General features: G+C 34.9%; 1 protein-coding gene across 1 annotated transcript in view; it reads left to right on the top strand.

The window, feature by feature from the left end:
* VWC2L (von Willebrand factor C domain containing 2 like) overlaps positions 1 to 14,832 on the top strand; it is a gene marked incomplete at its 3' end in the record, with an annotated part of 149,977 nt that overhangs the window by 21,098 nt on the left and 114,047 nt on the right. Inside the window, exon 2 of the mRNA XM_082631277.1 lies at positions 1,438 to 1,567. Within this exon, the coding sequence (XP_082487403.1) occupies positions 1,438 to 1,567 (130 nt within the window). The remainder of the gene's footprint in view (positions 1 to 1,437; positions 1,568 to 14,832) is intronic.

Genomic DNA, 14,832 nt, shown 5'->3' with positions numbered 1-14,832 from the left:
GTTTTCAGTGGAGGGAGCTTCAGGAAACTTCCCGCCCTTGGGATGATCCAGTAGATTTTTCTGGAATACTTAACACAACTCAACCACATGGTAAAGAGCTTAACCGTACTCTTCAATAAACTTACTGACCATGCTAAGAAATAGCAATGTTTCTTCCACAGATTCTATGGCTAATTCTCTTGTTTCTACTAAATTTGAAAGTAAAATAGTTCATTGAAAGCTAGACCATCATTCTTCAAGCAGAAAGCAAAGAGAAAATTAATTTAAAAATAATTAGTTTGAAAGGCTTCCACTCTCACAGACCACCTGAGTCAAGAAACATTGATATTACCCAAACTGTCAAGTTCATGAAGAAACAAGAGCTCGCAGGCATTATGGAGAGTAGTCACTGAGATAAAGGCTATGGACTTTAATTAACACAATTTTGAAGTGAGGCAGTGTGGCACAGAATTGGAGACAGAATTTTCTAGGAACAAATGGCTTGTTTTCAGAAGTATGGACCTATATAACTTCTGAGACCTCTAAGTTTTCATTCCAGAATTCTCAATTTCTGTTTTATGAGAAGGGAAACCTAGAAAGTATAAAGGATGAGATAGTCACAGAGTGGCCACTGCTTTAGATTATTTGTGGTATAGAAAGTTTCTAGAAAGGAAACACCAAACCCTAAACTCATTCTTGGTTGGTAAGTACTGTGAAGACAAAAATTTTCTGCTTTTTAATTTTTTTTCTCTAAACTAATCACTTCAATTCCATTTTTAGAGTTTCTGACTCTTAAATAGTGACAATTTAAGTCAGTCAATTTTTTAAGTCAATCAATTTTAGTCCATTCATAAAAGCAAACAGGCAAGATGAAAGGTATTCACTAAATCTTTCAAGAGGCAGTACCTGGATGTTTGGATCCCAAATGCAATCTCCTCTAAAATTCACCTTGGAAAGAAACGCCCTTTAGAGTCTAGGTTAGCTTGAAAAGGAGTTTCTACCAAGGGTACAGATCTCCATTTACTATTTTCTTGTTTTTCAGTAATCCTTTTCTTTCTTAGGAAATAAAATGAAAAATGGCAAAAACTTATTTCACATGCTCCAGTGTCATTCCTGTTTACCAGAGGAAGGCAGAGCAATAAGTGCATCTGGAAACCAAACCAGGAAGTGACATTATTTGTTGTCCAAACCTTTCTTTGAAAAGTAGGAACATAAGACATAAGAAAAGTCATACATGAGCACTCTGGTTGCTCATGGCAACCTGAGCTGCACATGGCAACCCACCTTTGCTTGGATGTCCAGGTGGCCTTCCATGGGGGAAGAGTGATCATACACATGGTAAATGGAGTTAATACAGTAAAGCCAGTATAAACACTGATGTTTTGTCTTCTGACAGCATATGAATGTGCAAGCATTAAGTTATAGGAGAAAAGGGGCTAATTTTAGATTTGTTCCTAGCCCTCTCCATGTGAATGGTGTCGCTGTGAGCCCAGCAATGAAGTTCACTGTGTTGTAGCAGACTGCGCAGTTCCTGAGTGTGTCAACCCAGTCTATGAACCAGAACAATGTTGTCCTGTCTGCAAAAATGGTAAGACCGTACTGCATTAGCTTTCAAAGAGCGGTTAGCGCAAAATACAGGTATTCTACCACTGCACACCATTCAATACCAAAGCCCTCTAAGATCTGCCTGTGGTTTTTCAATGTGGGCATGGCCAATTAATATTTCTATCCCATCTTAAAGTGAAAATAAGCCAGCAATGGGTGAATCATGAAGCTTTCCATCTGGAGAATTAAAACTCTTATAAGCTGACTCTGTTGTGGTCCCTATTATTTATTGTTGATCTATACAGAGAATTTTGGAAAGAACGCAGTACCATCTTTTTATAGTGACTGAATTTCTCTCTTGTGGAGGCTATGAAGCTTTTCCTAGTGTATAAGCCAGGATAGAGAGTAGGATAAATGCCAGGTATTTTGCTTTGGGCATAGATAAGACTTTAGGCTTAAAGTTATCAAAGAATTACAGAATTCAATTACTCATACACTTAAGTTGAAGTAAGGAAGACTAGAAAGTTTAGGGCTTTTATTCTAGGTTTTTATTACAATGGAAAACTGCTCTCAGAGTAACTGCTATAGAGGGGAACTTGGCTTATAAGTTTATGGGTTCCTTTTGGCCCTCATAGGATGGAGAGGTTGAAATGACTATGGCATGCCAATCACCCAAAATCCAGGTGAGGCTGCAGAGAAGACAATGCAATGCCATTAACCTAGGACATCATATCAGCAAAGTCAAAATCACACTCTTGCTACTGGTCATATACCAACCAAAAAATAAAGCTTCACTGTGTAACTTTCCACAAATGTCCCCACTTGGCATTAATATATGCTTGAAAAAGTAGTTCTAACTCTTAATTAAGCTGAGGTCACTGTAATGCTGAATCCCTATGACTTTCCTTGAATTAGCAACTCTCATCTTCTCTATTACACATTTTTTTGGTCCAGAATTTGGCATTATGTGAGATCATCTACTAATCTTTTTCTCTTGCAGAATTATAATTAGTGAAAAGAGGTATCAGGTTATTTAGCCAAAGAAAAAGCACAAGCAACTCTGATTGTTTTTATAATACTTGTAGTGTTTTGGTATCTTCTCAAATGACTTATAAAGAACCCTTATGACACTTCTTCAGGCACAGTTTTTATTATTTCTGATTGTGTAAATCTCTTGAGTCTAATATTACTGCACACCTGGCTTCTCTTTTTCTTCTTATCCTTCTCATCCAACTGACGTGTGTCATAGTGAGAATCTCTCTGACTTAGAAGGTGGAGATAAATATCCTCCTGAAGTTCAAGCTGATCTAATATATGCAAAGATATCAAATTTAAGACTTTATATTTTTAAAAGGATATTGAAGAAACTGGAAAAGATACAGGGAAGAAAAATAAGATGATTTAATGGTTGAAGAATAGGACCTATGAGGACAGACTGAAGGAGTTTTCATAATTTGTCCTGGAAAAGAGAAGGCTCCAGGGAGACCTAACTGTCATAAAGTATATGAATGGTTAGTCTAAAGTAGAAGAGCACCTGTTATTTTTCATTTTCTCCAAGGACAGAAGGAAGAAAAAATCAGCTACCTAATCAATCTTTAAAAATTGGATTGACAAATCTGTGACTAAAGACCATTGTTTTCTAGAAGCAACTGTCTAAACAGGTCTTTGAGGATCTTGTCTTCCCTGGAAGGCCCTGGTTGGCTATGCTACACATTTAGGGTAAACAAAACTATACTGAAAGTTAAAAACTCTCATCTGGACATACTCAGAATACTCAGAGACTTAAACATGCTAGACTGTATATTTAGAATACAGGTTTTACACATGCATCTGCCACGTCATACTAGGTACTGCCCACCCAAACCAATAGTATATCCAGAGTTGGTGTCTATGTCAAATGTTAAATCAGCCACAACAAACTAGTTACACTGAATTTTATGTCACCCAAGATTATCTTATTTTTGTCACATGCCAGAGTAGAAATCTGTCCTAGAATGAAACTTTCCTTGTACAAAAATATATAATCAATGAACTTTAATTGTTCGATTAATTAGGTAACTAATTAGTAACCCATTAGTATTCCTGAAAAATGTTGAGAGAACAAAATATATTAGTTAGGTTTTCCAAGTTTTTGTTCATGAAGCACTACAAAACAACCACTTTTGTTCCCTTTTGCCATTTCCAAGCAAACGTTTTTCTTTTTTAAATAAGGAAAATTAACTTGAATTAAAATTAGCCCAAAGACTAATTCTGGATGTAATACATTATGACATGTTATCTTTTTTATTATTAAATGCCATTAATTAGTCACTTATGCCCCAAAAGTAAAGTATAATCATTGTCAAAGAAGAGTATATTGAGGACTGCTGGAGAATCCTTATGACCACGTACCAGTATTTTTGAGTGAGCAGACTGAGCCCCAATGCTTGCTGACTCTCATTCTTAGTTCAGAAAACAGAAACAGATGACCCATGTGCAGAAGAGCCAGGCAGGAAATAGATGTTTACTCTGACAGAATATAACTAGAACAATTTCTTAAATTTCCAACACATGATAAGACTATCTGATTCTAAATGACAAGATTAATTTGCCCAGTATAGTGTAAACTATTTTTAAAGCATTGTACTATTTTCTTAGATTTGGAAAAAAAGCAACAAGAAGATAAACATCTACCCTCAGGATTCAAGGTAGAGGCAATAGATCCTAATTTGTAAACAGTCCTATAATATTTTCTATATTTTCTTAAATCTTCATAAATGTTGAAAAACTTTAGTTTGCACAAATGCGGACTATCTTTGTTGCCAAACTCTTTCTTCATACTGATTTGATTTTTCCACCTTCCTGAATTATAACTTGCCAAGAGCAAGAGACATTAAAGATATAAAATGAAAGTTTAAAGCAATAGAATCTACCACAAACAGTACTCAGCTAATATCAAAATCTTTGTTCTCAGATTAGAGCAAGAAAAAAAAAAAAGGCAGTACAATGATATATATGTAGGTATATGAAGTTTTCCCAGAAAACAGTAGTTTACCAACAAAAATGTAACAATTGCCCTTACAAATAAGTATTTTTAATATTATAAAGTGCAAGGTAATCTGATCCCTAGATAAGTAATGATAGCCTCTTTATTCTCCATAATATAATTTGTAAGAATAAATATAAAGACTTATACTTCTAAAATATTTCTCTAATGATGTAAAAAAAAAGAAAGAAAATTTTTAATTTCTTGGTCTCAATGGTTACCTCAAGCAAGATTTTCCAGTAGTTATCAATAAATATAGCCAAGCCATTAAAAATACTCCATTCTTATTAAAGTTAGTTTAGCACCAAGAAAAGTCTATTAACTTAGTCTGAATAAAATACAATAGAAACGTTAAGGAAAGATGTGAATGGCTGGGCATACACAAAACAGGAGGAGAAGGAGGAAAGTTATTTTTTATTTGGGGATGATTATGGTGATTCATATAGGAATTGACTGTTTTAAACAATTTTATTAAGCATCTGCTTCTCCCTTCTCTATACATCTTCATGAGCTAGCAATCCAAATGCCTTCCTGAAAGATCTAACATTTCTAGATTGTTTTTCTTCCTCCAAGATTGTGTTACTTTGGCCTGTCTTTCAGCTCCAGTCCTTTCCATGGGAATTAATATTCTTTGTGGTTTTTGTTTTTATAATATGAAAAATAGGTTAGCACAGCACCTACTTAAAGAAAATATTTCTATTTTGGAGTGTCATGTAAATATTTCAAATATTCAGTAACTGACCATTCATTTAACTAGTGAAATATTTGATCATTAGATCATCCAAAAGACTAACTGCATTTTTTTTTTTTTTTTTACATTTCATCTGTCAGTATGTCAGTGAGTTATCTGTTTTCGTTGGAATATATAGTCAGTCATTATTCATGGTTCGGAAAATAGGTCACTTCATGAAAATTGAAATAGAGAGGAACAACCCACAAAATCGTCCATGCACATTAAGTGAGGAGTTTACATATCCTTTTCAACTAAACTGAAGTTGTCATAAGCCCTGTTCAAATATTTAATTTCATATCCCTTACTCTCTTCCAGTTTAGTAGTGATACAAATAAAGAAGGAAATAGACTAGCCAAAAGGTAAATGGAAAGAAGACAGCAAAGGAATGGGAAGTGAACAAATAAGAGAGAGGACTTTAGAGCCAACCAACGCCTTCTAAAGGCGCTTGGGTAAAACGCTGCTTTGTGTCGACACATATAATATACAAAGAGCCCCTTGAAATAAATAAGAGAAAAATAATTCCACAGGGAAGAAAATAGGCAAAGGGTATACAAAGAAAATTCAGAGAAGAAAACCAAATGTCTAATAAATATATGAAAATACACTTAACCTCACAAGGGATCAGGGTGATAGAAATTAAAACAATGAGATACTAATATTGCATTGATAATAACTTGAGATTGATGATACCTCAAATCAGCAAAGATACTAAGAGTTGAGAAAATGTTGGAACAACTTTTAAGAAATTTGAAGTCAGCAGTTCTACTTTTTGTACTTTGTCCCACATTCATGCACTAAATTTCCACTGCATTTTAAGAGCATAAAGGTCGGAGAAATGTAATAGTACTTCAATGGAGTAGTGAAAATATATTGCAGCCTTTAAAAAGATCCTACTAACATTTTTCACTGCTGTATAAAATAAGCAAGGAGTGTATACTAGACTACAAATATTTTATACATAATATAGTAATGTGTTCTATATATAATTTGTACATTTTAAGTGATATATAAGACATTTTTATTTTAACTGATATATAATTTTAAATAGATAGATATTACATTTATATGTACATAGGAAAAGAGCCAAATGTGGATACACAATAGAATATTAACAATGATTCAATGATTACTTTTAGGGAATAAAAGTGTCAAGGTAAAAGTAGGGGAGACAAGAGTTAATCTCTTTAAAATATTAAATCTTTACAGACTGATAATAAAAACAGCAGAAAAGTACACAAACAGGCAGTTAGCAAACAAAATACAAATATTCAAAAAATATAAAAATTATTCAACCTAACAAATTTGCTTTTTATTTTTTAAACCCTTCTTTATTATGTTTGTATGTAGCATAGGGAAAGTTCTGTAAGAATACACGCCAAATTTTTAACAGTTATCCAGTGATCACAAGAGTAATTAAGGAGTAGAAGTGAGAAGGTAGAAGCAGAGAACTTTAACTTTTTATTTCATGGGCCTATTTACTGAATGAATTTTCAAAAAACTATTTTTTATAAGTTAAAAGGTTTTACCAAACCTATAAAGAAGATAATTCTAATGTCATTTAAACTCTTCCAGAGGAGAGACAAGAACAGTTTTTTTCTGAAGTACAATACTGATACAAACCAAAGATTACAAACTAAGAAAAAGTAATGGGGATCTATTAAATCACAAAATCCCCGATCATATATTATATCACCCAATGGGTCTAGAGCAGCATTCTTCAATCAATCACATGAACCCTTCTGCTACAAAATATATGATAATTATACCAAGGAGATGGCATAAATATAGAGTCTCCCATCGTCTCAGGTCAGGTTTTAATCTCAGCTGAGTTTTGGTATCAAAATTGTGAAAAGACATTGGGTTTTCAGAGACTGTGGGAAAGGGATTGTATATTTGTGTTAGCAAACAGAATTTAGCAGTTGGTTAAAATAATTGTGCATTCTGACAAAGTGGAGTTTACAAAGATAGTTCAAAATTAGGAACTCTATATTAATATAATTTATCCTACTACTAAATTCAAGAGAAAATCATATTATTTCTATATAAATATACACACACATATATAAAGATGACTAAAACTCTTGATAAAATAAGACTAACTGAATATAAAATATATTTACCTCAGCCCCAAAAGACAGAATCATGCTTAATAGGTACACATTAAAGGCATTCTTGATAAAGTCAGGAACAAGACAAGGCTGTCCACTATTATTCAAAATTTCAGATTGTAGATATGAACTAGCTACTATAATTAGAAAAGAAGGAATTCAGAGGAGAAAAATTGGGAGCCAAAACTACTACCATTTGCATATTATATGAGAGTATACTTGAAAAACCCAAGACTATAGACTAAAAACTGCTATAACAAAAACTTAGAAATATAGCAGGGTACAAAATGAGAATACAGAGTGCTCGCTCTCTCTCTCTCTCTCTCTCTCTCTCTCTCTCTATATATATATATATATATATATATATATATATATATGTATAGGTACATATATTATGAAAATAAAATTGTGGCATTGGTACATGATACAGAGATATCAATGGAATATAAGAAACTTCATAAACAGACCTAACATACATATGAAAATTGATACATGATAGATAAAATAGCATTTCAAATCAATGGGGGAAAGTTAATTTGTAGAAGAAATGGTGTTGGGACAACTGGATAGTTGCCTGAAAAAAATAATTTTAAAATCCTACATTATTTCATAATTCAAGAAAACTTTCAATTCAACAAAGATTTAAATATAAGCTATTTTCCCAAACAGTACAAGAAGAAAACCTAGACATTTGATTTTTAATCCTGAAGTGTCTAGATTAAAAAAAAAAAAATCTCCCCAAAGCAAACAAAACACCACTGTAAACAAATTAAAAACTAAGGGAAAAATAATCTTATATCGCAAAGGGTTTATGTCTCTCATAGATAAAGATCTCTTTGAAACTAATAAGGAGAAAGATCAACAACTCAATCTTAAAAATGGGCAAAGAACTTCAAAAGTTATTCCACAAAACCCAAAATTTCCTAAAACATACAAAAAATTGCTAAAGGGAAAATGCAAATTAAAATTTGATGCCAGTTTTTTACTTATGGATTGGCCAAATATCCTATAATTTAATAACTTACTTTGTTGTTGATACCTGTGGTAAAACAGGCAGTCTTTCACATCACTGGTGAATGTATGAATTTGTACAATCCCCATGGAAGGAAATTTGACAATATATGTCAAAATTAAAGTACATAGATCTTTTATCTCAGCAACTCCACTTCTATTTACAGATGCGTGAAATGACAAATAATGTTGTTCATCTTCTATGTTGTACTTCAGATTTACTACTAATAAAGAATAATCAGAAAATTTGTAAAAAATAACTATAGATTTAACTTTCCTTTTAACATGCTATTAGTTGATAGTCAAAAAAGATAATTTCTTTCTTTAAATACTCAAATATTTTTATTGATTTATAATTTTACTAGCTTCTATTTACCTTTATGTTTTTCATCTCATATAATACATTTTAAACTAATTTCAAATGGCTCAAAACTGTGAAACTAATAGAAATCTACTCAGAATCAACAGATAATAGGCTACTTTAAAACATTAAAATAGATATTAATGTGTGGAGGACATATATATATATAGAGAGAGAGAGATTAAAAAGTCACAAAACCTTACTAAGAACTATTTTTTAAAATAGTAAGGAGCCATAACTGATTTCTAATGTGAAAACTGAAATTTGTTAGAATGCTATTTTTCTAATGATAAATGGAAATCTATCAAATTTTCCATGTAATGTAATTTTCTTTTGTAAGTTGGCAAAAGTTGGAAAATTTAAATACATGAAAAAGAATATACTTGGTGGGCTTCCCTGGTGGCGCAGTGGCTGGGAATCCACCTGCCAATGCAGGGGATGCGGGTTCGATCCCTGGTCTGGGAAGATCCCATATGCCACGGGGCAGCTAGCCCCGTGCGCCACAACTAACTGCTGAGCCCATGTGCCACAGCTACTGAAGCCAGCACGTGCCTAGAGCTGGAGCTCCGCAACAAGAGAAGCCACCACAATGAGAAGCACATGCACCACAACGAAGAGTAGCCCCCACTCACCAGAACTAGAGAAAGCCCCCGCGCAGCAACGAAGACCCAACGCAGCCAGAAATAAACAAATAAATTAAAAAAAAAATGTACTTGGTATGTTTGGGGAATTCAATCTACCAGATATATTAAAATAATATGTAAAGGTATAATAGTTTTAAACAGTGTGGTAGTGGAACAAAAATAAATTGATAAATAGAACAGAAAATCAGAAAGTAATTCACATTTGTATCACAATCTAGCATACAATTAAGGTGACATCCAAGTGTCTGATGAAAGAATGTGTTATTCTAAAAGTAAAGGTTAATCATTTTTTACAAAAGTGAAATTACATTCCGGTATTACCCATTATACAGAAGTAACTATCAGTTGGATTAAAGATCTAAATCTAAAAAATGAGATCATAAAGGGATTTGTTTTTAACGTAAACATTAACTTACTCTTAGGATCAGGATGGTCTTCCTAAATATAAATGCAAATAAATAATTTATAAAAGGAAAAATTAAAATTCAAATTAGATAACATATAATTTTATCCTTAAATTTCTTAATAAATTAACTTTGGAAAGGTAAGATGCAACAGGCACTCTCAAGCACTACTGATGAGAGTGTAAACCAATATATCTTCTCTGAAGGGCAGTAAAAGTGTGCAGACCTTTGATCCAGCAATGTGGCTTCTAGAAATTGATCAAAAATAAATAATCAGATAAGAATATAAACATGTTATGTAGAGAGGTATTTGTTACAGAGTTGTTTATAATAGCAAAACCTTGGAAAACCTGAAAGCTAAATATTTGATAATAAGGAGGTTGTTTAAAAAACCACAGTATATCTACATGGACTAACTACTAAAAAATTATTACAAACGATGTCATGGAAAAAAAATTAAGGACATCTCCACAAAAAAACAAAAAAAAAATTCATGTTCAGAATATATTATTAAACTAGTAGGCCAGAAAGTACTATTTTAAAAATAATTTTGTTAAAAAGAAAATGTATGTATAGAAAAACACTGGAAGAAAATACTTCAAAATGTTAATGGCACATAACTCTGAATAGTAGTAGCCTAATGAATGATTTTTACCTTTTTTCCCTTTGCTAGCCCCTAGTTTCTAAATTTCCTACAACAAATCTGCGTCATCCCTGTGATTTAAAATTACTATTTAAAGGAGAGAATAGAGGGCTTCCCTGGTGGCACAGTGGTTGAGAATCTGCCTGCCAATGCAGGGGACACGTGTTCGAGCCCTGGTCTGGGAAGATCCCACATGCCGCGGAGCAACTGGGCCCGTGAGCCACAATTACTGAGCCTGCGCATCTGGAGCCTGTGCTCTGCAACAAGAGAGGCCGTGATAGTGAGAGGCCCGTGCACCGCGATGAAGAGTGGCCCCCGTTTGCCACAACTGGAGAAATCCCTCTCACAGAAGCGAAGACCCAACACAGCTATAAATAAATAAATTAAAATTTAAAATAAATAAATAAATAAACTCACTTGGAGTTGAATTCAGATAGACTGGAAAAGTATAAACAGAATTAACAGACTGCCCCCACCCCAAGCACAATCGCCCACAGGCTCATGCCAAATTTTGAGACACAGCATCTGTGGCTGATTCAAGTACAGGTTTTCTGGCAAGAGGGCCTGGCTTTCTAGGTGTAGATAGCCAGAGGCAGAACTGCAACTAAGATAACTGTGAGTAACAGTCTCACTCTAAAACATAAAAAAATAAAAATAAAATAAAATAAAAAATAAAGGAGAAAATAGAAAAATTCTTTAAAAAGATAATGTAAATTTTTTTCTATTTTTATGATTTAATAATCAATGACATGCCATTTATTAGAAATTGCACTGATTCCTTGTTATAATTTGTACTCTATAGTTAATTAACCAACTAATAATTCTACCACTTGACTTTCAAATCCTTTAACTGTGAGATTCTTTGTAAAGAATTTGGAAAACATCATTGCCCATTTTATGTACCTATTAGGGTAATTGTTAAAGTATTCACTTAAGTCTATGCATTTACACTTTCATGAAGATATTTTGCAACCTCAGCCTTTTAAGTTTGAAAATTAGATGCAAGTCTTTCACCTTAATTTGATATTTTCTCACTTCCTCTTAGAGAGACAATTAGTAACAAATGAAACACAGACATTAAACAAACACACTGAAGATGAAAAATTTTCTGGCACTTGCATATATCCATTGGCTACAGAGCCCTGAAATAGTTTGTGATGAAAGCATACCCTATGAAGGGCAATTTCAAAGCCTGCATTTCATTGACTTCATAACTGAAAGTCAGAATTATCATATTCGTATAAAGTAGATGTCAAAACAGAGTAATTATAAATAGCTCTTTTAATGAGCCACAATTTCCTATTGCTTTCATAAAGCTTCCTCCAAAGTATGAAAGGAAATATTTTTATGTTGTCTTAAACCAACAGGATTCCTTCTCAATTCATCAGCAAATTAGATTTCAAAAAGATTATTTGACAAAGTTGACACAATGAAAATTAATGCCACATTCATTTCCTGCTAATTGCATCTCTACTTAATTATCGGGGCCCCCCAGTCCTTCAGAAAATGAAGGGAAGAAGGCCAACATCTGCAAAAATGAGAACTTTTCTCTTTTTTCTCCTCAACATATAGAAAATGCTTAGGGACTACTTTTTCCCTATGTAATCATCTAGAACGTTGGGTCTGGTCCTCCCACAAAGCACACACCCCTAGTTGAGAAGAGACATGTTAAGAAGTAGACCTCACACCTTCCAATACCACGTAGTACTCTGATGTTCAGTGCACCACCCCAAAGGGAGCCTACGGGCCCTGAAGAAGGGTAATGCGCACACATGTACTGAATGTCTCATTCTTACACATTCAGATAACCTCACAGATAATCTAGTTCAAAAACAGTAGGTTGGCAGAGGGTTGAATAAATCTCCCCAAACTGCCCATGCATTTCTATTCTTAACCCCACCTTCTCTCTTATTCTTGAGCCTCTCTTCAACTATGTTTTTATAGAATAGTGCTGACTTCTAGGATTGTATAGAGTAATCTCTAATAAAACACCTCTGAACTGTGGATGATGGCAAAAGGGCAACTGGGATCACTAACATATTTATAGTTGGATGCCCCTGAAATGAGAAAAGGGAAATGGGAAGTTCTTGCATGCATACTTATTTTGCTTACACTAGCTTCATTTGTACAATCCTTAGGAGTTGGATTTGATTCTAAGAGTTAATTGAATGGGGTGGGGTCTGACGGGAAAGCCAAGGCATTTGGTCTTGCCAAGTCTTATCTAAGGGAGGCTTGAGTCGTTGGCCATGGGAGAGCCTCCCTGAGGGAGCAACACAACTGCTTGCATCAGGGATATGGGGCTGCCGTTCCATAATGACCCCCAAGCTCTTGCTCACACAGTCCAGGCATCCGTGTAGCTCTCAGAGGCACCCAGAGACCAATGGGTCACTACCGATGATGAAGGCACAAAGTAAGGCAGAGTTTCCCTTCATCCAAACCCCCTTCCTGAGGTAGATGCGTTAGGAAGTTGCATTCCCTCCTTTAAGTCATGTCTTTGCCATGTAGAAACTCAGGCTTTTCAGATGCAGGAAAAGCCATGTCCATCCACCAGCACCCCTTTTCCCCTTCACTAATTACTAATGTAAACCTTGTGCAGTCAGACTAAAACAAAACAAGGTTGCCATGCAAGTTGTGTTCCTTGACCTGCTTTGAATTTGAGTGTCTTCTAAAGCACTGGGCAAGATGAGCCTGGGGGGCCTCGAGGAAGGTATTGCTCTATCTTCCTCAGAAGTTTCAGAGGTCTGAAGCAAGAGTATCTAACAGACTCGTCTCAGAGGCACAGATTCCCTTTCTTACAGATAAGACCAAACTTCTTGGGATTCTATATCCCACATCACTGGTAAAGACGGGATCCAGAATTCTGGGTCCTCTTGAAAAGATTCTAACACCTCCCTGGCCAGCAGTCACAGCCTCATCCTCATCGTTGGGCTTGAGACACTTAGGACTGATTTCTCCCTGCTTAGCTCAGACCCCACCAGGAGCCCAGGACCACCAAGTCACCCCTCATCCCCAGGACTCTGATCTCCATATGGTGCTATGAGCTGAGAGGTAACACCCCAAGTCACCACTTTCCAGTCCTGGCCTCTGATTTTTAGTTCTCTGTCACACCTACTGCCACCTGAATTGTATATATTTTACTTATTTAGTTGCTTGTCTCCCCTGTTCACAGAAGTATAAAGTTCGTGCAAAGATTTTTGTCTCTTTTGTTCACTGTTGTATTCCTACTACCTAAAACACATTGTAGGTGCAAATGTATGTGAATAAATGAATGAATGCACACCTGTATTGTGCCTTTGGAAGAGCCAAAATTAAATAAGAAAATTGATTCTTTGAGTTCTTTTAGCTTCTCTTTTGAAAAGTCTGTCTTCTATTTCACAGAGAAGAGCTTTCAAATGGAGAGCTTAGGAGGCATCGTGTGGTGGGAAGGAGGGTGCTTATCAGATTTTTTTCCTAATTAAGTTTGTTTTAATTTACCACTAGGATTAGTGGTACATATATTGATAGGAGGCATATCAAGGTGATCTAGTAGAGACAGACTGGTTTCCAGGGGAAACTGTGTCAGCTTGATATTTTACTGCTTTATAACCTTGCTAGGGACACCTAACTTCTGTTTCTTAAGAAATGACTGCATGTAACCTATGAGTCACTTCAGTGCAAAATTAATGTAATGTTTTAGCCAGTATTATCTACAATGATATATTTCATCTAACAATAGGGATTGGACTATTTACAAGTTAAGGAAGCCTCGAGCATTGACTGAATATGTGATTTGTCAGCATTTGGTAAAGGGAGTCAGAAAATGGGACTTGATATCAGGGCAGAGGGAGAACTGATTGCAGGGAATAATATTTCATTTTAGAAATCAAACTGTGCAACTGAAAAAGATATCAGAAATGTGGCATAAAACAGGGACAAAGGAAACTTGCTAACCAATATCTTTTCTGGCATATAGTGATTGGGAAACTCTCTAAGGATGGCTGAGGCTGAGGTAGGAAGCCCTTGCAGTAAGACCTCTGATGTTTAAATGTAGCTCTGAGTTGCTTCAAATCAAACCCTCAGAAATGTTAAACCTCTTTTGAAACATATTTATGGTTGGTTGCCCCTCAATTGAGAAAAAGGAAATGGGAAGTTCCTGCATGCATACTTATCTTGCTTACACTAGCTTCATTTGTACAAGGTGATGGCAAAGGGCAGCCAGTAATGCTGCTGCTGCTCTGGGTAGTAACTAGCCAGGCCTGAGTCCTCTCCTCCTTTCACCCATCACTTTTATGCATTCTGCAGAAAGGTCCATAGAGCAACATACCTGCCTTCTGGAAGGCTAAGCTCAGTTAGTTTCCAACAACATTAAATAACAAAATAGTTGGCAGTGTAGTATCCAA

Source organism: Mesoplodon mirus (genome assembly GCF_964341445.2).
Source record: "Mesoplodon mirus genome assembly, chromosome: 8".
In the NCBI taxonomy this organism is placed as follows: domain Eukaryota; kingdom Metazoa; phylum Chordata; class Mammalia; order Artiodactyla; family Ziphiidae; genus Mesoplodon; species Mesoplodon mirus.
This window is presented reverse-complemented; position numbering and strand designations above follow the sequence as displayed.